Source organism: Mastigoproctus giganteus, chromosome 2, assembly GCF_048544385.1.
Source record: "Mastigoproctus giganteus isolate SK-2022 chromosome 2, ASM4854438v1, whole genome shotgun sequence".
NCBI classification, from domain to species: domain Eukaryota; kingdom Metazoa; phylum Arthropoda; class Arachnida; order Uropygi; family Thelyphonidae; genus Mastigoproctus; species Mastigoproctus giganteus.
In genome coordinates, this window is record NC_143576.1 from 195,113,249 (window position 1) to 195,133,695 (window position 20,447).

A 20,447-nucleotide genomic window follows, 5' to 3' on the forward strand; every position below is an offset into this window, starting at 1 on the left:
CTAGTGATGTACCCGTATAAGAAAGTCTTCAACAGTTTATTCAGAAAGCAAGTAGAGAAATTGTGTAGTCCTTGTAAAAGAATTCTCAACGCTGCTTATGTAATAACCCAACGGCATTTATTATTAAAACGTAGTGGTTTTTGTTTGCTCTTTCCACTGTAGTAATCCAGTTGAGCTATGGCTCAGATGGCACACACTTCGAAGTGCTTTTAGTGTCTAAAATAGGAAACATATCATATGAAATACGTGAATAACAGGAACACAAAGGAATGCAAACTATTGTCTGATAAGTCAGATGATCAGTGGCGTGTTGGAAAATTTTTAGTATTTTTTTTACCTGATTAAATATTCATTAGCTTTTGCGAAGAATGCAGACTCCAAAACACTTTCTTCAACCTTTTGCAGATTCATGATGTATTTATACGTGGAAAATCATGCTTTATGCACACTTTTATCTTTGAATATTTGAAAGAAATTATTTTTCCGGTTGTTTAAATTTCTGGTTGTTACATCAAATGCATCGTACTGTGATGGATCCAGGTCCTCTTTCTAAATGCATTTGGCCTTCGTTCGGTGTAGAAATAGGTCAAAATCTTTTTCTAAAACGTTTATTCTGTGTACGCTTACTTCATTAAGCGCTTCATTAAAGGTAGAAGAGGAAAATTCGAAGTCAAATACAAAAGTCCAGAAAAACAAAATAAATTAAATCGAGAGAACATATCGGGAGATTATTTGAGAGAATTCCAGAAAAAGAAAAGCCAATAGATACCTAACAAAAATTGAAAATAAGACGAAATTAACCACCGAAAAAGGTCTTCGATCCAGCATCTGTAATCTGTTCGTGACCATGATTAGCAAGTAACAATTTGTGGCTGTTTAAACAAGGAAGAAATCCAGCACTCTTTTCAAGTTAAGGTGATGGTGAGTGTGTTGGCGAAAAATATTTCTTCTAAATTTATTCCTAACCTTTTAAGAACGCGAGTGACGTCACCATGAAAGAGATGCAAATTTGGGTCACAGTCTCCGCATCATCATGAAAAATTGGTTCGATAATCTCATCCTTACAGTGTGCACTACATCGTGTACTATATTTTAAAGGATGAAAAGGTGTTTCTTGGATTTCGGAGAACTTTTCTGAGGTCCACATTCTGTTTATTGACATTGAGATGGAAATGTGGTTCATTTGTAAACCAAATTCGATTAATAACTGAATTCACATTCAAAAAAGGAAGGGAAAAAACTTATTACTTCAGCCATCTGCTTTTATTGCTATCACCAAACGCGTACATCCCCCACCCAAAACTTATTGACAGCAGTAAAGCTACATCATTTGACATTATCGGGTGCGTGGATGTTGATGATTTTAAACCCAGTGATTGGGAAAGCGTGTGTGTGAAATATTTCTCCTATATATTTCCACCATTTACACTATTCTACTAAAAGTCATGGATACCCCTGTAATTCTGGGACTCCTTAGTCGATCTGATCATGGGAAGGCAGGTGTCCCTTATAATTTTCAGGTGTTATTCTTGTCGCAAGTTTGGTAGGAGCCACATTTGAGTAAACAAAAGGACATCGCTAGTTCGTCGAAAGCAACTATCTCAAAACTATACAATGAGCGAAGATTGGACCATGGAACAGTGGATAAAGATAATGAAGTCTGACGAGTCTCCATTTACACCTTTTAGCACTAATGGCAGGTTGAAAATGTGGAGTGAACCTCATGAAGTCCTGCATCTGGACTGTTTCTAGTCTCCCACTGAAACGGCTGGAGGTGATATCATGGTACGGGCTGTGTTCTGTTGGTTTGGAATGGTTCCACTCATACTGTTAGAAGGGTGTGTTAACACCTCTATGTCGTATTGCACCATTTTCACCCTGCAGTGCTTCATCCTTAGAGCTGGATGCACTGGGTTCTTTCAAGATGACAACGCAACTATCCACCCTGAAAAAATGCTATCAATGGTTCGAGGAACATTCCCAAGATTCAAAACATCTACCCTAATTCTGCAGAACTGAATCCAATTGAAAATTTCTGGGATATTTTAAAAAGGGCAGCTCTGTTTTTCAATTCTCTACCGACCACGACATAACAGCTTACAAGTATGCTGATGGAAAAATGGTCAAATCTGACCATTTTTCAAATCTAGGTGTCTGAGGAAACTCAGACACCTAGTAATCCATGCTACTACTTGCAAGGGCTATAATTCTGGCAAACGGTGGTCCTACTATACATTGAATAAAGGTTTATAATCTTTTGGACAGTTTTGCATTTCCTGAATCGTAACATCGTAACTCTCAAAAGTTTTTGGAAATGGGTTGTTTTTTTCAGCTTTTAATGGACTGGAATATCATTATATCATCGTAATCTCTGAACAAATTTCCTTTTCCAAAATCGCTTTTCAGAATTGAGTTCATGAGCAGTTGGAGTAGGATTCAAAGCAAGATGAAGATTGGAGTTCCAGATTATCACTAGAGGTAGCGTAGTGGATAGTGTTACTCCTCTTTTACAGAGTGTAGAAAAGGTCTGGATTTGTTTCCCAATGCGGGCCGAAGTTGTGAAATAGCTTCACATATGACGGGAAACATACACACTATTTTAGGAAACTAATTTTTCTTCCATCAAAACAGACAAAACAAACGAAAGAGAATACAAGACATTTGTAGACAGAATATATCGACGCTTACTTTCCTTCATTGCTCAAAAACAAAAAAAACACGAACAAAACGATCAAAGTACATATTCGATTAAACAAAATAGACGAAGATTTGCGACTGTAGTTTGCTTTCTTATTTCGTTGCAGACTCTCCAGGGATTAAACGCTATTCTCTATTGATTTATTCGGTACAGAGGTTTCGTGAATTGTATTCGCAAGTCGCGAAGAAGTAATAATGGATCTACCAACGTTTGGATACCGAATAATTCTAATTGAAAATTCAGTTCCTTACCGATTTAATGTGCTTTTTGGGGCGAAAGAAAGGAATGCTGATTTGTTATTTACATAGCCGGCCTAACAGGGGTGCTCATTAATAATGGGTCACAATGCTTTTCTAGAATTAGAATAGAAATGAGTGGTACTTTTACGAAAGTTTGATTTATATTAGCAGAACAGAACAGAAAGAAGGCGTCAACCCCGTAATGGTTATAGGAAACAAAAAACTGTAATCAGGCAGATACGCAAATCTGAACAATATTCTGCACTGATCTTCAGAAGTTGTTGTTTTAAGGACATTTTTTGACTCATCCACCACTTCGGTCATATGCGTTCATCTGTTGTTCTAACAGGGATTTATTTATAAAGGATACTGTTGAAGAATTAAAAATTAAACAGAGCATTGCATAGTCTTTAAATTCTCTGTGGGAATAGAAGAAAGAGAAAGAATGTGAGAGAGAGAGAGAGAACGATTAGTCAGATAATAAGATGTTTAGAGAGTGTGATGAGTCAAGGGAAAATTTAAGCTCTCGGTGGAATGTGATGAACGCGAAAAAGGCGAAAGAATTTGGAGAAATATGCTTTACCCGAGGGGGAACTGGCATAACATCGTTGAGGATATTTGCTAATAAAATCGTGACATCGGAGACCACCAGCGAGATCTCTCTCTCTCTCTCTCTTGGGGGAAGGGGGGAGGGTGCTGCTAACGTGTGTATCGAGAAGAGTAAATATGTGTCAAGTGGAATGGATGAGATACTTCACAAAGTTTATTCTTTAGCTGAATTCTGCGGTTACAGACTTGGCTCTCTGATAACCTTTGAAGGGGGTGGCCTCAAGGCGACTAAATATAATCCGCCCATCTTTTAAAGCTAAAACGTGTTCGCTAACTTTCTCCTCCCTTTTGACAGATGCACGATACGGAACAAAAAGCCTTTCTGGTCTGGCCATCTGCCACTGGAAGGTGGGTGTTTACCCGCTCCGCCTGCTGTTACGCTTCTATCTATTCAGGCCGCTCACAGTAGTGTTTTGAGGCCTCAAGGCGTCACGGTTCGAGGAAGATTTCGTTATTCTATCCTCCTCTTCTCCTTCTTACCTAAGGCACTTATCTCTCGACTGTCTTATTCTCGTGGAGTCTTACACGCTTCGGGAGAAGGGGGGGAACTTTCCTATTGAGCAGACACACGATTAAGAATAATCTGAAGATAAGAAATAACCGCACGGCTTCCCAAGCGCGCGCGCACACATACACACACACAAACTGTCAATTAATAAAGGTTGTTCATTCCTAGTTTTCGGTCAGTCGGTTGCCATAGTAACCGGCACACCAAAATGCGTTTACGATAGAGTAGGTCGACCACGAAGGTTATTAGGCCTCGGTCTGCTCCGTTGACCAAGTTTCAGCTTTATTTACCCCGGTGGGCATGATAACATCGTGCCAGTTGTAGAGTGAATATATTTCCATTGACAAGTTAAAAGTAATAATAACAATAATAAATATTATCACTATTATTATACGGTTTGTTTGAGAGCAATAGTTAATGCGGAAGATATCCTGGAGATACCCTAAAAAGAAGCATAATTTTGCTCAGGAAGTGGAATTCATTAAAACGATTGCAGTAAGAATGCTGTCTCATGAAGTGCCTGGATGTACCCATAGATTGTTGTGCAAACTTTTGTCTTTTTGAGTCCCGAAACATAAAATAAGAGGTCGTAGAATGGGGCCAAAATGAAAGATCTGTTCTTCAAAGAGATTAACTTTAACCAACTTATGACAAATAGATATTGTGTGTAGCCTGATGATAAAACTTGTAGATTTTGTATAGGTTGTACTGAAAGACAGAGAAGTCACCACCAGCCACCATTATACATTTCTGGGTTAGAAAAAAAATAGAACGCTGTCTGCTGTCTGTCTCAAGGTCACCGAAACAGACAAATCAGATTACAGTGTCTGCTTCTTTGTGCATCGGATGCCAGCCCTGCTTTTTCCATCGATATGTATTTTTTTGAAGCTAAAATTTCAAGTCGCTCGTAAATCAAGAGAAGGTTCAGAACTTGGGCTAGAGTGACATATTAAGACTGATGAATGTCCTACCTGGAAAAAGACACCAGAAACTGATGAGGTGACATTAACGCAAGAAGATGCACGTGACACTTAACTGTTTCTTTAACCTTGGCCGGTATCCTCGAAACAGAAAGGGGAGAAGACAGAACAACTAAGGATCTCGTGCAGAATAGGGTCATTTAGAATTAACTAGAAATGTGTCGGAGAGGGGGATCCTTTCAAATAGCTTTCTTGAAATGGTTAAGTAATTTGTTCTTTGAAAGTCGGAGTTTCTTGTGGATATCCAGGATTAAAATGACTGGTTGACACTGGTTGTTAAATTCGGATGGAATTGTTGTCCTTGAGTCTTCACGAGGACGATAACATTACGCTAATGTGTAATCAATAATATCGGGGATTAGGTTTAAACTTGACCTGCAATTTTTTTTTTGTTTGTTTTAATTATATATAGGTACTAAGTTTGTTAAAACTGCGTCTAGGTTATCGTTGTGATGCGGGCTCTATGAAGTGGCAATCATTTGGTTGTCATAGTAACCCATCTCACTATTAGATGGTGTCTACAAATGTTTCTGGTTTAGTGGAACAACTCATTATCGTTGATTTTCCCTCCATGGAAGCTGTGAAAGGGTTTAAAATTCATTATTGGTCGCAGCACAGTATGAGGAATTTTACCTGCCACGATCATCCGTGTTCAAATAGTTTAAATCATTCAAAGAGGTTCACTAACGCCTGGAGAACGAAGCTCCCAAAGCAAGGCCGGCAACTGTAATTAGTGATATCACAACCGCGCGTGTTTTGGTAATTTTCACGTTGATTTTGTGAAAATAGGCAGTAAAGTTAATGCCAGACAAATGACCAATTGGACTGTGAATACACTAACTGAGCTGATGTAGGTTTTTGTTTTTTCCTTATCTTCCTTATAGTTTTAATTTGTCCCCATGCGATCCAAGGTTTCCATTGAGATTTTGGAAACCTTGGGGATGTTTCTCGAACCATTCAGATACAATTCCTGTATGATGGATATCTGGAAGGAATCCATCGCAAGCAATTAACAATAAAACATTGCAGTGTAAAGTTGGTACAATACAAGAAAATTATATTTATTGGAGGTACATGACCTTCTAACCGTATGGATCCAGTCCATACCAACCGAACCTACTCCATACCGTGATATCACATTCAACTGCTTTAGTGGTGGAGACGAGACAGTCTGGATGCATGGCTTCATCGATCGAGAAGTGAATAAATGGTGGACACGAAACAGTCTGGATGAATGGCCTTAACAGCGATAAAATGTGCTTCAAGAAAAGAATGTCTCTGAATAAGTTAAGGGTTTCCGAATCTCCGGACTTATTGTGTACCACGCTTATAACAAATTCATGTTCTATCAGTACAATACATATAATTCGTTCACCATAATATTTAAGTTTCTTTTTACGCCTGAAATCGATGTCTTATACTATCAGATTAACGTCTTTTGTTAACTTTTGCCAAAAAAGGAAGGAAATAACCAGTCCAAATTGGAATACAAGTTAGCTTTTGTTTTTGTTCGGTGAATTCTACACTAAACACTGCAATACAAGTGCATGGCATCGCTTTGTTCATTGGATTAGCGTATTGTGAGAGTTAAGATCGTATTGCGCATGTGGTTTCTAAAAGTAGATTGTCTTTTTTTGCTAAATAGAGGTTTATCTGTGGAAAAAAAATTCCCAAGGCTTCCGCATTAGATCGATAAATTATCATGGAGAAGAACCGGTGTTAATCAAATTTGTTACTTGCCGCAAAGCCCCAATTGTAGATTTTAACTACTAACCGACTTCATCGGCAACATTGATACAAAATCATTAAGCCTACTTCGTTTTCTGTATAAAATAAAGCGTCCGGGTTTTTAAAATTTTAAATCAAATCGAACTGAGATGCTAGAGGAGGTCGGTACAGTTTAGAGTTTCAATAAATTATTTTGGATTGACATTGATAAGTGAACAACAGCGCCATCTGACAGCATTTATAGATTTCTATCTTTTAAATAACTGCTTTAAGTACAATTATTTGAAACATCGAAGAAGCAATAAATCATGCAGAAATTATGTGATCATGGGGACCTTTTTTTATTTCTTGTGTGAAGCCAGTCCCGAGCTAGACTATGGCAATCCCGCCGTGTGTATGTGGAGGTCTGTACCCAGCAAAGTCGATCAATAAAGTGGTGAATGTGTCTGCGTACTGCTGTGTTGGGTTTGGTTGTGTTGTTTGTGTTAAATGATCGCCTTTAGCGAGTGGATATCGAGAATATACACCCCACTGATTTTCGTTCCTGTCCCGTGAAGGTAGACTGTCTATTACCATCATTCTAAGCGTTCTAGTACTGTACTGATATATAAGAATCCCACTCCGTCTCCCATGTGTACAGGGTCATCAAATAAAATAAAATAAAGTCATGTTTATGATATAGACCACAGTTCACAATGTGAATCTAATTCATCATATAGGGCAAAGTTGAGATTGTGAATCAAATCCGTATTACAGACCAAAGTTTAGATTACAAGTCAATCCAAGGTATAATACAAGGCGGAAACATGACCAAGCAATCCCCTGTCTTTGAGCTAGAATACCCAAGTTCAGTACGACACAATGAGCCGCAACCATCCTTCAAGGAAGATGAGGACACAATGAGACTCTGTATTACAGCACAAGGAATTATGATGGCAGACTCATTGGGAAGATTACAATGCAAGGAATCATGCTGGCTGCAGCATAATGAACCAGACCAGCCACCATACAGTGGACAGAGTCACTAGGAGAGTTTAAGATTCAATTGCACAGTGCAAGGATCTGTGTTAGGCACTAGCATTACCATTTCAGGAAAGTCCAATGATGATGATGAAGTCTGCCCAGCCTGACACAATATGCTCGCCACAGCATTAGTAACATCGATTCTCACCAGCTTCGTTTAACAACGCTAATAAAAGATGAGTAAAGTATATAAATCTTCCAGAAGTCCTCGTCCTGAAACCAGAGCTATGCTAATCATGAGGACTAGGTCCATCTCACATATATCGCCACTGGAAATCCCAAAGCCCCATGAAACACGAAGCAGAAAAGAAACAATATCCTCAAATATCCCTGAGAGGTGTCCACAACAGTCCAGACTCTGACTAGACGACGTATCTTTATTCCCAGTTAACAACCAAACTGCTCTACATGGGATTGGCCATAGCAAAAAGGTAATTCCATATTTCGCCCTTAACATACCTATGGAAAAGGGGCTCCCAACGGCGATTGAAAACTACTCAATATCTCCGGCATCTCTATCTCCGAATTTTACGATCCCTGTCATTGTTTCGACAAATCGAAAACCAGCAACACATCATAGACGGATCAGACAGTGTATATCCGTCGTCAAGGTCAAGAGAACAGCTTCATTCCAACTGCTATTTCAAAATGTGCGATCCATTAGGAACAAATTGAATGATGTTGAGGAGCTCTTGCTGTCCAGTTCAATGGACGTGGTTTGCTTCGCAGAAACATGGCTTGATGCCAGTGAAGAAACACTTTCTTCTACTTGGTCTGCAAGATATCAGATGGTGTGCACGTCTAGAGAAAACCACAGGGAGGAGGAGTTGCAATTTTGTTCAGTGAGCTGGTATTTTCTATCCTCCGCTCAGTATCGAGCCAATCCGATTCTTTCGAGGCAGTTCTAGTCACTCTAAAACCTATAAACAACAACAGCCAGAACGGTTTTCTCGACATTGTCGCAGTGTATATCCCACCAGTTCCAGACGCACAAGTAGTTGATGAACTCCTCAATTGACTGCTTAACCATCTCCATTCATCACTGAAGCACGTCGTCTGTGGGGATTTCAATCTCCCAAATACCTTGGGGAGCCTCAAGAGAAGACTGAGTCAGCATCTAGACATATTAGATCTTAAACTGATGAGCACACCACCGACGAGGGGTGAAAGCACATTGGACCTCGTGTTCGCGTCAGCAAATTGTGTAGCTAATCAAAACTCGACAAGCAATATACAGTCTGATCATAACCCTATCATTCTCTCTGTGCAAAGAGAAATGCCCATCACTTCTGGCAGGAGAAAAGTCACAGCCAAAACAATTACAGCGCCCAAATACCTCAATCCTGAAAGGTGTTTTTATGCAGCCCAGGCAATCCCATGAGATGTACTTGAGGAATGCGATCCTGAACTCGTAATCGATCTAATGACAAGATGGATAGCCACTATCTCCCTCTCTCTATGCTGCAACAAAGAAGCTAACCATTACAGAGCATTCAAGGGCCTGGTGGAGTCCAAAAGTCTCTGAAAGCTTCCATGTCAAACAGAACATGCATAAGCGATGGAAAAACTCCGGCTCACCCTCGGACAGAACTGCCTTCTCCCTAGCTAGGGCGCTTTTTATTAGGAACAAGAGGGAGGCAATAAAACTTCACTTAGAGGCTACCATAAATAAGGGGAAGCTCTTCCATAGAAGCAAATCAGAGAACGCCATCGACTCATTCAATCTGAGCAGTTGGCTCGACCATATCACTAGGTTCGCCGCTCAGCCAGAATCCACTACACCAATGGAATTCCCAATCAATCCGATTTCAACAGACCCCTTAAATTCAGTTCAACTCACCAAATATCAGCTGATTGATGCAATAAATAGTTTAGCACCTACGGCCGCATCTGGCGCCGACGGGATTCCTCAGTTTATGCTGAAATGCCTGAGTACATTTATTGTTGATCCCATTCTGTCGTTATTCAACAAAATCCTTCAAAAATTCTTCCCTCCTATGTGGCATGTTTATCTAGTAAGACCGCTGCCAAAAATACGCTCTGCTTCTCAGCCCAGTCACTTCCGTCCTATTTCTTCTGCATCAAGCCTATTAAAGATATTTGAAAAATCTCTTCTGAAAACGTTAACCACTCAAATAATGCCACATCAGCCACCGCAGATCCACTATGCCACCCGGTCAAGAACCACCTGCTACAAATCTAGCTACCACCACTACCAAGATCCTCGAGGCATTTGAGCACGGTTCGGAAATCACCGTTACTTATATCGACGTCCAGGCGGCTTTTGATTCTGTATCCGTTCACGCGTTGGCAAGGCTACTACGTGAGTATTACCTCATTCGCCGAGACGTGCTCTTGTTTAGTCAGACAATGCTTGAGAACAGGACTATCATTGTTCGCGATGTCAATCGGCGCTACACCAGAACTACAGCTGGAGTCCCACAAGGTGGGGTTCTATCTGGTATCTTGTTCTCAGCTGTTCTTCTGCCTTTCGCGACGGGCCGAACTGATATTATCACCTTCGCTGATGATATAAAGCTGTTCTCTGCTATCAACCCTGGAGACACTGTTGACTACACAAATGCCTTAATCGTACAGAAAATCCAGAACGTCGAGGCCTTCCTATCCGGTTTCGGCCTTCACATTAATCCTGAGAAGTGGAAACAGTTGACCTTCTCGCTCAAACGCAACCCAACAATGGTGCAACCCAATATACCCAATATGAGAGGATCTGCGATTTCTGCTGTTCAGCAACACACCGATCTGGGCGTTATCTTTGACCAGAAGCTCTCCTTTCTACCACACATAGACCATCTGCAAATAAAGTTCTGTCGATTCCGGGTATGCTTAAGCAACAACTTATGCATGTCCATGACCAGGCCGTTGGGTGCAGATATATTAAGACATGTGTCTATCCGGTCATACTTTATGGCGCAGAAATCTGGACCTCAACTGCCGCAACGCATCTGAGACGGATTTTTGCGGGCGAATTTTGGCTATTGAAGTGGGCCGTATGGAAATTTCGTCTTCCCCCTGCACCAAGACCACCCAGATGGCAGCAGCTCTAAACATCAGACGTCTTCCTGCCATTATACATGAGAGAAGACTCGTCTTTGCTGTAAAAATGATGGTTGGCATTCTCCATCTGCAGTTAGCCCAGACTTCTGGGCTAACTGCGGATGGAGAATCCCAGTACCAAGCCTTCGGGCCAATCCAGTCCTCCAGGCCACCCCAAACTGGTTAAAGTTATCCGATCGGTTCTTACCTGTGCAAATGCTGCAGTACATACACTCCTTGGATGGCGACCTCCACAAGTTCGCATTGGATAAAAAATACAGGCAGAACTTACTCCATCGACTTCCTTCTCAGGACTACGTCACAGGACATTAGAACCTGCTCCCAAGGAACTGTCCATCACTGCCATGGATCCATCACCACAGTGTTCCAACTTTCTGCGCCTGCTCAGATGATTCCAGCACTGTAAAAGGACTGCTCCCTGGAGAATAATTTAACTTGATAACTTGTTGTTGTGTAAATATTTTCATATGTAAATTTTTCAATTTTTTTTCCAGTGTTTAAACCTACACTTGTATAATTAGCAATAATATTGTTTTTTTTTTCTCCTATCTCATCCTTGTTTATTACATTGTATTAATCTTTACTGTAAACCCCTGGCTTGTAGCCGTGAAAGATATTGTGTACTGCGTGTGCATTTTGTATGCAATAAAGAGCTCTTCTTCTTCTTCTTTTTCTTCTTCTTCAAAGAGTCTTTAGGTATAATAGAACATATTCACAGTGGATAGCAACTCATTTTAATTTATTTTGGTACGATCCAAATTTCTGCTGCCATTTTTTAATTTGAGCCGACAGCCTCAGAACAATAATCATAACTGCAAATTCTGCAAGCAGCATGTATTTTACCATAAAATATGACCTGTGATGAAGTTACTGATTTTGTATATTTTTGCGAATCATCTTTCTTGGGACTTCGCTCTTGTCCGGGATATGGTGATTGATAATTTTGTAAAAATAAGCCTTGATTTATTTAATATTTATTAAGTATTCACAATAGCTGTAGCAGAATTAAAATTGCTCGATTTAAAGCATAAACTTACAGAATAAAATGCTTTAAGTGGGTTTATTTAAAAAATTCAGTTAGTTCGATAGAAATTTTATTTATAAATATAAGTTTTGAACTAATTGATAAATTGTTTCTAAAATATACACAATTATATTTAGAAGAGATATTTTTGAAAAGTAAATTTGCTATTTGAAATCATTTAGGCAACCAAACATTGAAAAACAGTACAGTAAGTGCCAAAGCAAAAAAATTAAACCAAAACAATATACAATTTGTATACAAAGATGCATTCACTCATATGTGGAATTATCTTTGAATAAGTGTGCTGGGTAACCTGTTATTAAACGAGTTTTTGTTTTGTGTACAGGGGGCCTATAATCAAAGTATCCCTCTTTGGGACGCTGTACAAATAAAACGGATAATCGGAAAATGCAGAGATTTGAAAAGCAACGTGTCCAGATCGTGGAGGAATGATTAGCCAGATGAGCAACGAAGCAGTCGAAGGTGAAAGACATCACGGAGTAGGTCACATGACGATACCGTTCTGTCTGTTCCAAGCCGGATGTTGTGTTCCAAGCCGGATGTTGTGTTGTGCTTTTGAATAAACGCCAAGGCAGACAAGACCATGAGTCGTCAGCATATAATTCTACAATTGAATCTTCGGTCGGTTTTATGGATAAAAAAGAAGAGTTTCCGGGAAAAATCCATGAAATGCCATCCCATTTAGCCTCGATATAAAAAAGCCCATCAAAATTCATTCCTCCATCTTTACTGGAATCCAACACCCAAGCATTTTCTAACTGTTTGCACAGTCCGCAAGGTATAAGTAGTATTCTTTGTTTCTTTCTGCCGTTGGCTATTTTGCATCATTATTTTGTTACTTTTAATCCATCTGCGTTTGCTTCTCATATCTTCTAAGTCAAACTGGTGAGTAGATTTTGTTGTCGCCATAAATGTAGGACAACCCACAATCTTTGGAAGATTTGGAAACGGTTTTTTTTTTACACCAGATTTATCGAATGATTTGGACATGTTGTATCTCGAATATCAATATTTTCCGCTAATCTATTTTCTTTCTAAAGCATCCCAAAATGGGTTGAATTTTACAATTACCCTGTATTTAAGGGCAATAAATTTAAAACGAAATTATGAAAGTGTAAATTACGATGTCAAAAAAATAAATAAATGAATAATAGTAATAATAATGTAGTGTGTTAAATATCCCAATTCCTGTTTATATATTCTGTCGTTAGATAGCAAAGGATGTTCATTAAGCGCTGTGTGTTTTGTGTTCTTTTCCTAAGGATCCCTGGCCGGAGATGTTTATCTAGAACCAGTTCATTAAACACTAGTAGAAAGACTGCACAGTGCGATTGCTATTTTTATGACATCATCATCCTGATTGGTCCCTTTTGCGGATCTTCCAAAATAGCCAAACGTCTCTAAAATATTACACATAAATGGAATTGCTAAATATTTTTTGATTTTTTGATTTTTTTTTTAAATTTTTGGAAGAAGTGGTTAGTTGATGAATATTTGTGTTTTTGTGTCATGTGAATCTGTTTTTGCGTCCTTTTTCAAACGATGACGTAAGCATGATATGGTTGTAAATTTTTTCAGACGTGAATATGGTGTCTGAACCCAAGCCCCACCAAATCTCTAGGAAAAGACAGATCTTTCTTGGTGGTTCAGCAGCCACGTAAGTTTTTTTTTTTGTTTTTGCTATCGAGTTTTTCTTTTTTTTTCACCAACTAACCAATTTTTTTTTTGTTTCTTTTCATTATTGGTGAAATGCCAATTTAATATTTTTAATATTTTTGCCTTCTGTCAGTATTTTTTACTTAACAAATATTTTTAGTACATCGTCTACACCTTTTACTCCCTTTTTTTAAAAATCAAAGGACCAATTTTTCATCTGAAAGCGTTTCCCCATCATAAATATTGTTAATAAATGCAACAACTCTTTTTTTGGATTACAAACTCAATATGTACGTAGTGCGCATGAGCGAATCTTCGAAAAATAGAAGATCGAGAACACTCCTTATCAGGGAGAAAGAATTTCTACCTACTAATATTTATCTTTTTTTTTTTTTCTGCAATTATCGAAACATAGCAAGTTTACAATTGCTTAGAATATTTGCAGAGAAATCCTCCATCCTTATTTCACTTCCTTCCATATTAATGAAATAATATCCTCTAAAAAAAAAACCTCAACAACCTCTGCACCAAAGAGAATATTTCGTATTACCTGAAAAATTATAATTGTTGGTGGCATGGGTTGCGCAATGCAGTTTGTGTGTCACGTAAAACAATTTACAGTTTAGATAAATAAATAAACATTATATTTATTTATCTTTAAAAAGAATCTTCGCCAGTTAGCATCCAACATTTCATTAACTCTTTTCGAAATGAATAAAAACCTTCTCAGCAATGAAGTGTCGCGTGTGTTCTCTAACCAGTGAAGTGTAACAATAAATTATGACGTAGTTCAGCACTGAGCAGATAAACTGGATTTATGTTAATAGCTTCGCTATTTTTCTCTCATTCTGATGCTTGCTCTGTGGCGATAAGAAGTTTACAGATAACAGACGTGGTCGATAATTAATAAACCTGCCAACACTCGCAATACGTGTCACCTACTGTGCCGTGAGTGTGAGACCAGGGAGGTGATATGGGGACTACTGATAAAGCCAACAGTTACGTTCAGCAAGCGTGAAAATGCTCTCACAGTTCTATTCTTGTCGCAGAGACTCCATTAATTGATCTGTCATTAGGGTCGTAAAATCCTCCACACTTGTAGCACGCATGACAGAATGCTGAAGTGTTTATGTTCGGACCACTTTGAACTCGACGAGGAATTTGCAACACCTAAAATTGCTTAAAATACTCGAAGTTAAGATAAAAATCCTATAATGAGAAATAAAAACAGAGATTGAACAGTATTGGTACTCGCGATAATTTCAGCCATTCCATTGCCATCGCAACTATTCGAAAAGCGAAAAATTAGGGATGAAAGATGGCTAAACTGGTTTGTCTTTTTCTAGCCCTTTTTATTATGAATTGTGATTGAAACAAACCTCAGTACCGATCCGATCATTCCTATAAAACATCAAGGAACCACTTTATCTGCGCTTTCCTGTCTCTCTTGTCCTATTATCGCCTGATCATGCTGCTCTCCTAATCGATTATCATCGACTTCTTCTGTTTGACGGATTTCTCCCCGAAGGTTGCTTCACACCCAGGGGAACTCTTCAAGAAACTACTTACAGCGATCCTTGGATGATTACCCACTGTGTTCTATCTTCAATGGGAATGTGACTACTACAGAGTGACAGCTGCAGTACGTGGATATGGAGTGTACCCCCCACAAGTGAAGTGAAGTAGGGTAGGCTCCTCGTGGTGACATAAATTCAAGGGTTACTGCCGAAAAAAAAAAAAAATAAAATAAGCAAGAAATTATATGTTGAAAGTGAAAAATACTTCACCAAGGACGATATACCTCCACTTTTCCATCTTCTAGAACTAATGCCATGTGATATTCGTTATGAATTTTCTTGCATCACCCATCTAATATTTATATATTTTTTGATTTCTTCTGTCTTTTTAATGAGACAGATCCCACTGCAAGCATTATACGGTGGAATATATTTATTGTTTATTTTTGTCATTATGTATTTGGTGAAGCGTTTTAATTACTCCTGAGTTTCAATATTTTATAATTATTTTATGTCTTCTTGTTTTATTTGCTCATTTACTTAACATCATTCTAATGAATTCTCTAGAATTGTTTGTTTAAGTATATCTAAATGCAATTATAGGTAAGTGGAAGGGTAAATGTCTGCATTTTATTCATTAATATTAAACTTCTCTTTATTTATGGAAGATTTCCTCTATGTACAGACCTATCTGGTCTATATACAGAGCAAATATTCTGTGTAAATATCCATTAGAGTGCGCTATCTTCTGCAACAGCCATTTTATTAGTGTACACCTACCTAACAGCGATTAGTTCTCCCTTTAGCCCTTAGAACAGCCTGGATTCTTCGTGGTGTGGACTCAACAAGGTGTTGAAAGCTGCCACACTGATGCTGGTTGACTCCAATGCCTCCCATAGTTATCGCAAGTGGATGGTTTGCGGATCTTTGCTCCGAAGAGATCGTTTCTCCCTCATCCCGCTAGTGCTTAATTGGATTGAGATCTGATGAGTGAAGAGGCCACCGCGGTGAGCTGAATTCACTCTGATATTCCTGGAATCGGCTTTGTACAATTCTTTACTTGTGATATGGTGCATTATCCTGTTGGAAGAACCCATTCAGGGATGGATACGCTACAGTCACGAAGGAATTCTTGCTACCCTAACTCATCTGTTAAAGTTATTAAAAAAATCGTTCTAATAAAATTACACATTAAATTAAAATACGATGAGATACACTGCGTAGGCTGCAAATACAGTATAACGAACCTTTTTCTTTGAATTTGAATTAAGAAACGTGTTTAGACACTGTCAGTTGTCAACTAGCTACGCTTCTCAGTGATCACCCGCACCGTTTTCCAGAAAATTCTCTCACTTAGAGTTGAAGTTTCAGCTATGAAAAATTTGCTCTTGGTTAATTCGAGCCAGGAGATTAACGATTTTTCTTTCCAGCAATTGAGTTTCTAATTCAATATCCTTGAGATGGAGTTTCAGCTTCGAACAGCTTCGCCAAACTAAATTGCCTAACCAAAAACTGGAAATCGGATGTCTCCCAGTTTATGTACCCTTATTTTAAATTCGATATCTAGAGACATCGCCTGGAGTACTCGAAATTTCAATTTAGCTTGGAAATTGATGTCTTCTTAAGGGACTTTAGCTACTCTAGTATTACTCTTATCGTATTCGCATCCAGAGCAACGGAGACTTGTGATAAATCAGTTGAAATACTGCATTATGCCTTTGGGTATTTAGAAAGTTAATTAAACTTACCTGAAGGCATTAGCTGCTGTTCTTCATTGCGTCAGAAATAAAAGTGAACATTAAAAAGATATACGATTAAATTTGCATTTACCAGTCGTGGTTAAGAATATAAATTTACGCATAAATTAAAAAAAACAATTTTCAAAAAACCTCAACAAATCAATACATGCGCAATTTCATCTGGAGAAAGAATTGTTGTTGTAGGGTTTAGGCGCCTCAAAGACTTAGACTATATTACTCCACATATATTAGGTTTGTGAATTGCATGTCTTCTGTGGGCGATTTGCCTGTTCGTTTGACGAAGATCCCGAGTTTCCTGAAGAAAAAACAGCGTTACCCTCCCTTGAGATCAACTGATTCAGCCAATTTGTGAAAAGAGCCCTTAAAAATTCTTCTGGTCATTACTAGGATTCGAACCAGAGCCTCTTTCACCCAATGTGGAGTGGAAGGTGATTATACCAACCGTGCTACAGACGAGAGCAAGAGTTCTCAAGATGCAGATTATACTCCTTCTGCAATGTCTTTGAGAGTTTCCTGGGGTTCTTCCTTGGAACCACCTTACTGTTTATCGTATATTTTGAAATTATGCATTACTACAAATAATTAAATATATGGCGCACCATAGAAAGAAAAATATCTTGGAATCAAGTTGCCTGTACACACTGGTGATCAAAGGTTAAGGTACAGTCCCGTCTGAACACATATCCTTGTAAATCTAGCTAAAATTGGGGAATTGTATCAAATAAACACATGCGCATTCGTTATTATTTGCAACTGTAAGTGTTTTTAAATAGAGTGGCCTAAATATACGTCACTCAGTTTAATCGTTCACGTATACCAAGCAAGCGAAGTGTTTACGTATGAATAATTATGTGTGTAAACTGCGAAGCGTATGAATAATTCAAAGTGGTTGAGAGCGGTCCGCACAATGGAAATGGGATAATCACAGGTCGAGGTACTGATGGTCCTGAATGTTCCAACAAATATGATATGCCGATTGTGAAACTATCCAAGGAAACAGGAGAAGTATCTTGAAAAGCTTTGTCAAGTCTATTTTCCCCTACACAAGCAGTCATCAGACCAGCTATCAGACGATACAGGGAGAAGGCAGCACGTCAAACCCGCTTTGATATTCCAGAAACCTTAGGACAATATTTCTCGCCAAACTGTAGTATCCAAGATTACTCATGATCTCTGTTTCTGTAATCGAAAAGGAAAAAGATAAATGATAATAAAGAAATGGTCCAATGTGATGTTCAAATTCAGTCTAGAACTGGATTCGATTCTAGATGTATCTTCATCTGAGTCTGAGAGAGAGAGAGAGAGAGAGAGAGAGAGAGAGAGAGAGAGAGAGAGAGAGAGAGAGCCAAACAAAAAACATCGGAAAACAGATCACTATGGAGAAGGTGGCTGACAATCTCGACAGACAAAATATCGAGAAGGGAATGGTCACTACCGTGAGATACAGGGATGAAATTCTTCAATCCTATCTCAGACTTAATGGATGGCAAGGTTCCTTCTAGAATGAAGGTGGCTAGTGAGGATCGGATGCTACGTGTAGACAAACATCGAGTTGTCAACAACTTCCTAAACCATTACATGAATTACGAATGGCTATCCTGGAAAGGTAAGCTTCAGTACCACCAGGAACCTTGAACACCAGTAGCGCATATTTAGTGAAGTGCAATACACAGGATCGCAGCCAATGGGGGCTCCTAAACGTTCCTGCCTTTGTTTATATCGAACCATTACGAACCTCTTTACAGTGCAAACTACGATACTGAACGCTTTCCAAGCCACAAATGACATTTCAATAATATATGCTGATATAAAGGCCGCTTTCGATAGTCTGAATGCACATTCCATACTGCGTCTGCTGCAACGGCCTTCCAAATAAAGGGAAACTTGCTGAAGTTCCTGTAGTCCCTACTAACATGTCATTCCATTTATTTGCATAGAGACAGTTACATCCTTCAACTACTAATTCATGCAGGAGTTCCACAAGGTCGCGTCTTATCCGGACTCCTCTTTACCGCAATGATGATCCCGTTCTCTGAGGTCAGGGATGACTTATACACATACGCAGATGATATTAAGATTCTAACGACCATCCAACCTTCCGTGTCTAATAGCGCATTCTGTGACCAGTTTAATCGTAAGCTCATGAAGTTATTCGTGTACTTATAGATAAATTTGGCTTGGCTCTAAATCCACAGAAGACTGTAATTATTGTTTACATGGGATGCCTGTCCCAGTTGTCAGACCTCATAAAGATCTGGGATTAATATTTGATACTAAACTTACGAAATCCTTGAGGATAAAAGCCAACAGACTGAAGATGGTCGATAGGGTTCCTCTTTTTACTTTTTATTAAGATCAGTATCACTCTACAAAACTTTGCATTTGGCGTTCATCATTCCTAGGCTGGAATATGAGTCTAATTGGCCCCTCTTTGGACACTTCACTCTAAACAGCTATCTACTACAAAAAAAAAAAAAAAATCATAAATGCTTCCTTTTGGCAATTATTAAGACTGGATGGCGAGATTCACAATCTCCATGTACGTCTCAAAAAAACTATAAATAAACAACTTTTTTTCCATAAATTTCAAAAGTGAATATGGAAGTCAAATTCGTTCTTTGAATAAAATGTTAAGTTCAGTAATATCGTAATTTTATTAAGGTTTAAGATATACTAATTTTCACGTACGCATGAGCTAATTTCTGTTTTTCAAAAGTTGCATAAATTATATCTTTATCTTGTGCCACAGCCTTAATTTCTGCTCAACCCTCAGATGGACACACCTTCACTTTTGCCAGTTTTTTAAGCCATGATGACATACTGGTAAGTGAGGTGATGCTAGAGCAACGGGGCACAGAAGAACAGTTAACCACATAATAGTGAAATCATTCACAAGCAGATCGGGATGCTTGCTTGCTCGTGACTCAGTTCCCGGTGTCCTCTATTTCATCAGCACCTCAGAATACACTCTGGTGTCAGTCACGTTTTTCATTAAATGGAGGTAATCCGTTAAATAGAGGTACATGAAATCGATGGTTTTACTGTAAATATAACAGAGCTTAAATTATGAAATTAAACTGAAAGAACTTAGTTACAGCAAGATCCAACGTAATTCCTTCTGAATTCCAAATTTGATAGGATGGTGTGCGTGAAGAAGTTTGAATTATGTTTGAAATAGTTCGACATGTTTTAATTCGAAATGTTTGATTTATCTCCTAAAACTGTCTGCAGTGTTGTGGGGGGTGGGGGGGGAGGTAGTCTTGTGATCTTGCTGACAATACATGATTGAAAAACTGTTTGTCGAGCATTATGATAAAGTGGACATTCTATGAAAATATACTTTACTGGCTGTCGAGATTGGCATCTGTGACCCTGGGGTGGATCATCTTTCATCAGAAGAATAATGTGTGTCAGGTATGTATGCCCAGTACGTAGCCTGGAAAGAATGATTACTTCATGTTTCTTTGAGCGAAGGCTTGATGATTTGCATTGTTTTATCTCATGCAATTTATTATTTGTTTGGTTTTTCCATATTTTAATCCACTCTGTTTCGCTGATTTGTCTAATAACAGGGATATAATCACTATATGTGGTACCTGGTTGTTT

The 20,447-nt window shown here is 38.6% G+C and overlaps 1 protein-coding gene across 4 annotated transcripts in view; it reads left to right on the forward strand.

The window, feature by feature from the left end:
* LOC150089881 (uncharacterized) overlaps positions 1-20,447 on the forward strand; it is a 100,707-nt gene that overhangs the window by 29,343 nt on the left and 50,917 nt on the right. For all 4 annotated transcript variants that reach the window (XM_090389684.1, XM_090389685.1, XM_090389686.1 and 1 more), the window contains one exon: positions 13,487-13,565. In XM_090389684.1, the coding sequence (XP_090245810.1) occupies positions 13,487-13,565 (79 nt within the window). The remainder of the gene's footprint in view (positions 1-13,486; positions 13,566-20,447) is intronic.